General features: G+C 31.6%; 1 protein-coding gene across 1 annotated transcript in view; it reads left to right on the top strand.

Annotated features, from left to right (window-relative positions):
• The window catches only part of LOC106476872, a gene marked incomplete at its 3' end in the record, with an annotated part of 11,208 nt that extends 8,031 nt beyond the window's left edge, over positions 1 to 3,177 (top strand). The window contains exon 2 of the mRNA XM_013937490.2: positions 3,051 to 3,177. Coding sequence (XP_013792944.1) covers positions 3,051 to 3,177 — 127 coding nt within the window. The remainder of the gene's footprint in view (positions 1 to 3,050) is intronic.
• Between the last annotated feature and the right edge of the window lie 2,518 nt (positions 3,178 to 5,695).

A 5,695-nucleotide genomic window follows, 5' to 3' on the forward strand; every position in this document is an offset into this window, starting at 1 on the left:
ACATTTGCTGTCATGTTAAACTTATATTAAAGTTTTTCTTCATTACCCATTTAAGCCGTCTCCAGCTATTATTAGCAATAACACTTATTGTGACGCCATCTATTGGGTTGAAAAGATATTTTAATTGTGTTTGACAGAGACTGATACAGGTATTTGTATGTAATAATGTGATCCCTGATTTAATCTATAATAATATTCGAATTTTTCCAAATATTCAAATAACTTGTAAATATCATAATAAATGTTTAAAAGAACAAATATGAAAAAGTTAAGATTAAAGCCCGTCTTGATTTTGACGCGAGCCTTACACGTGATAACCGAGTGGTATAACCACTGTGACACCAAATCTTTGTAATTAATGTTAACAAATAATTCAGATAAAAAATCCCACTCTGTTGGGATCTGAATGCCAGAATTCCACTTCAAACAAATCACTGAGCCAATTCGAACTTTATCAACAAAACAGGCGTTATATATGTTACGTTCGAATTTTGTGTAAAGTTACATAAGGGTTATCTGTGCTAGCCATCTCTGGCAGTGATAGACTCTTAAGTTATTGGTGGGATGACAGTTGAAAAGGGCGAGCATATTAGGAGTCGTGGGGATTCGAACCCTCGCCCAGAAGATTGTGAGTCGAGCTCCCCTAAACAACAGGCAGTGCTAGGCCTCCACATATATATATATAGTTGGATTAATATCTTTCTTATATAAGATCTTGTTACAACGTGGATCCTTTTAGAACTATTGAAGAGGTATTACCGGGAAGTTCCTACTAGGGGCATACAAGCGTGGAGAATGAAAACTATACTAAAACAAAACGTTGGGTTTAGTACATAAAACCTTAGTTTTATATCCAAACAACATATTGGAATGCCAACTTCAAAGACTGTCTCCTCCATTGATGTATAGTACTCTAGTTATTATTATTTCTACTATTTTTTATTTAATTTTTAACTAATTACAATTCTGGCTGCAGACAGTGAAAGGTGGTAAAGATGTGGGACTCAATTCTGCTCTTGTTTCTCCTCTTTAATATTTTTCTTCTTTTTTTAAGAATACGAGGCTTGCAAAATTGAGATTATACGGGGTAGACGGTGTACCCCTAATGCAGTTTAAGTGCTACTTCCACCGGTACCTCAAGAACCAGGATACATTATATAATTACCCATCTTATGGTTTGGTTGAATATTTGTTTTATGAGTGCGTTTTGTTATGTGTATTTTTCTTTTTGTTCCTCATAAAATTAAATACAACTATATTTCATATAAGGTTCAGATATGTTGTATTCGTGTTATCCTTCTTTTTAATGTATAACTTTGTCAAAAAATGTAAATTATTTAAATAAATATATATATATTCATACAGATAGACCCTGAAAACAGATGACCACAAAGATGGGGGGATACTATATCTATGTAACCTTCATTTCAAGAGCCGTACGTGAAGTTAAATTTGAAATGGGAATAATTATAAAAAGATATGAATGATAAAACCCATTACCTGCCAAACCTAGTAATACAATTTATAATCAGTAGTAGTCATCGTTTTAAATTTAGTTGTTCCTATTAAAACATAAAAGTAAATACAGAACAGAAACATAAATAATAAAAAAGACCCTTTTTAAAGAAAACATACTACACTTTTGCACAGTACTTTGGTCTGTCTTCTTAAGGGTAATTTATTATTGTGTTAATATAATATGATTCTGTACACTAGGTCACAAACTAACATGTAAAACCAAAACTAAGGTTCCTATGTTAATATATATATATATACACTACTATTTAAGGAAAACTAACTTTCACCTTCCTACTTTTATTAATATAACACCGGAAACATTTGTAAAGAAAATTTATTGTTAAATGAAAAAAGTTGTGAAGAAAACTCTATTATTAAAATATTAGTTTTTGATGAAAATTATATTTGTTAATTATAAAATTAATAATGAAAACTATATTGCAAAATGACAAAGCTTGTGATCAAAACAGTATTGCTAAATTACAAACTATTGACGAAAATCATACTGTTAAATTACAAAACTAATGATGAGACTGTATTTTTAAATTACAAAACTAATAATGAAAGCTATATTTTTAAAATAGAAAATTATGACAAAATATATTGGAAAACTAGTGATAAAAACTATATTGTGGAATTACAAAAGTTCTGATGAAAACTACATTGGAAAATGAAAATGTTGTGATTAAAACTATATTGAAAAATGACAAACTTGTGATCAAAACAATATTGTGAAATTACAAAACTAATGATGTAAATAATATTGTTAAATTACAAACTAATTAAGAAAGTTATTTTGTTCAATCACAACACTAATGATGACTACCATATATTTAAATCACAAAGCTAATGATGAATTATATTGAAACTTTACAAAACATGTAATATTGTGAAAAGTTCTAATGAAAATCATATTATAAAAGTTGTGATGAAAAATATATTGGAAAGTTATAAAAGTTGTGATGAAATCTATAATGTTACATAATAAAACTAGAGATGAAAACTATAATGTTACATAGTAAAACTAGAGATGAAAACTATAATGTTACATAGTAAAACTAGAGATGAAAACTATAATGTTACATAATAACACTAGAGAAGAAAACTATAATGTTACATAGTAAAACTAGAGATGAAACTATAATGTTACATAGTAAAACTAGAGATTAAAACTATAATGTTACATAGTAAAACTAGAGATGAAAACTATAATGTTACATAGTAAAACTAGAGATTAAAATTATAATATTGCTTCAACAACTCGGTTTTCGATACCCGTGGTGGGCAGAGCACAGATAGCCCGTTGTGTAGGTTTGTGCTTAATTACAAACAAACGTCAACAACTCGAATACTGGAACTTAAATAAATAACAAATTAACACAAAATTTTCTCTTGACTGATAACGTTATGTATATAGGCTGTATTTAGTGTGACAGCGATAATATTATGTACATTTAAAGAAGAAAAGTGTATAATATATAGTGATATTGAAACTTGTAACAATTTACCAGTTTTGATGACTTTTTCCCAAGGTGTCATGAATCATCATGGTAGTATCAGTTTCCATACCCAAGAGATGGTGCTGAAGAAAAATGATGATAAGAGGATAAACGAAGCTGAGGATGAATCAACAGAAGTTGCGCATAAGGAAGGGGTGAGGTAGGATCCACAATATCAATACAGTACAATGATCTATAATAAACACTAGTTTTATAATACAAGAACAGACCAAAATGTAACACCTAAAAACTAGACACTTAGCGATTTTCCGAAAATTGACAAATATTTTCTACCCATGAATTAAACCAATAATAATTGAAAGTGACATCTATACCACTATATATCTTATTGGTAGTTCTATTTTTGTCAACCTTAACTAACATGTATTCTTGTTATTCCTACTCACTCCAATCAGTCTTAGCATAAGAAATAAGCAGAAAGACAAGAGAAAAAAACAGTTTGAGTAGAAGCGAATGTTTCAGAGACATGTAGTTTGAGAGCTGCAGCTTTAAATAGCCTCATTACATTTTGATAGCACGCATTGAAGAGCCACCTGCCCCCCTCAATGACACAGCGGTGTGTCTGCAGACTTACAACACTAGTGATACAAAAAACAAAGAGCCACCTGTTATTGATGTTACAAACTGCTTCGATAAACAAGGTGTCCGACTATTGAAGCCCCCCAAGACTAGAAACCGGGTTTCGATACCTGTGGTGGGCAGATCACAGATAGCCCTTGTGCAGCTTTGTGCATAATTAAAAACAAACAAACCGACTGTTGAAATTAAACTCTTTGTTTCTAAATACGAAGCACATTTCTCAGCATTAATTTAAGTTGGTTTTAAATAACGCCATCTATGGGATAAACTCTCCCCGAGGATTATTATCTTCCTCTTAGCTTATGAAGAACATTGTTGTTGTTTATTTTATAGAACAGGAAACTATAGAGTTTCAGTGGATGGATTCAACTTTTCTGAAAATAACATTATATATACCTTTACATTCCAAAGAAGCGAGATTTCGACTCATTCTTGACATTAGTTAATAAAAATGAAAGATAAACGTTTGAAATTTCAAAGCCTAACTGTTGTATTTTTATACAAATAATGTTTTACTTCGTCTAACAGAATAGAATATTTTTATTTTATAGCTCACTACAAAGAACTAGTTTTAATCATATAAGGAACATTTTTTGAAAATATGAAAATTATTGAATAATGTACTAGATCCTTCGTATCAACCATTTTTGTTAAAGATATCTTTCATCCTACTTCCTCTTAACCTTCCACCCCATCTCTTGGTACCTCTTAACCCTTTCAAGATTCACCTACTCTATCGTAACAAAACACATCACATATTTATTCCTAAGTTTTTCAAGCTTACATCTTAAAGCTAATCACCACGAGTGCTTTACGTTTTTCGTCAGCTTGTGTCCAAAGAACATGAACTCAAGGACTCAAGACTTGGAGGTCGCTACAGTTGTACAATAGTCTTCCATAGAGGTCGCTACAGTTGTACAATAGTCTTCCATAGAGGTCGCTACAGTTGTACAATAGTCTTCGATAGAGGTCGCTACAGTTGTACAATAGTCTTCGATAGAGGTCGCTACAGTTGTACACTAGTCTTCCATAGAGGTCGCTACAGTTGTACACTAGTCTTCCATAGAGGTCGCTACAGAAGTACAATAGTCTTCCATAGAGGTCGCTACAGTAAGTACAATAGTCTTCTATAGAGGTCGCTACAGTTGTACAATAGTCTTCTATAGAGGTCGCTACAGTTGTACACTAGTCTTCCATAGAGGTCGCTACAGTTGTACACTAGTCTTCCATAGAGGTCGCTACAGTTGTACAATAGTCTTCTATAGAGGTCGCTACAGTTGTACACTAGTCTTCCATGGTACTTAATATGTGACACAAGAGCTCGTTAAAGGTTCTTTACTGCAACTACCTGTTGTCACACTCGTGTAAATGGTCTATTTTATATCTCCAGCCTTCATCATTTGGTAGTTTCAGTAACAATCCCCACACGTACCATCTGTGCTGCAGCTTATCCACCCCTGTATTCTGACTTTATTTATATGACTGGTTGACATCCTCGCTCTTACTAATCTTATTGATTATCATGAAGTTCAGTGAAGTTGTCACAGAATACTTAACACAAGATTTCCAGAAGGTCTTCTTGCTATAGGAAGCAACTGCCAAAATTATATCTCACCTATTTATAGAGTGTAAAACTAACGTTAATAATTTATCTGTTCCAAGACATCATGTATATCCATGTATGAAATGGTACCTGAACTTTTCCTGAACTATACATGTCACATCTTAAACTTCTGATCATATGTAAATTAACTGCACATATCACATCTTAAACTTCTGATCATATGTAAGTTAATTGTACATATCACATCTTAAACTTCTGATCATATGTAAATTAACTGCACATATCACATCTTAAACTTCTGATCATATGTAAGTTAATTGTACATATCACATCTTAAACTTCTGATCATATGTAAGTTAATTGTACATATCACATCTTAAACTTCTGATCATATGTAAGTTAACTATACATATCACATCTTAAACTTCTGATCATATGTAAGTTAACTATACATATCACATCTTAAGCTTCTGATCATATGTAAGTTAACTATACATATCACATCTTAAGCTTC

This window comes from Limulus polyphemus, unplaced genomic scaffold (assembly GCF_000517525.1).
Source record: "Limulus polyphemus unplaced genomic scaffold, Limulus_polyphemus-2.1.2 Scaffold11909, whole genome shotgun sequence".
Classification (NCBI taxonomy): Eukaryota; Metazoa; Arthropoda; class Merostomata; order Xiphosura; family Limulidae; genus Limulus; species Limulus polyphemus.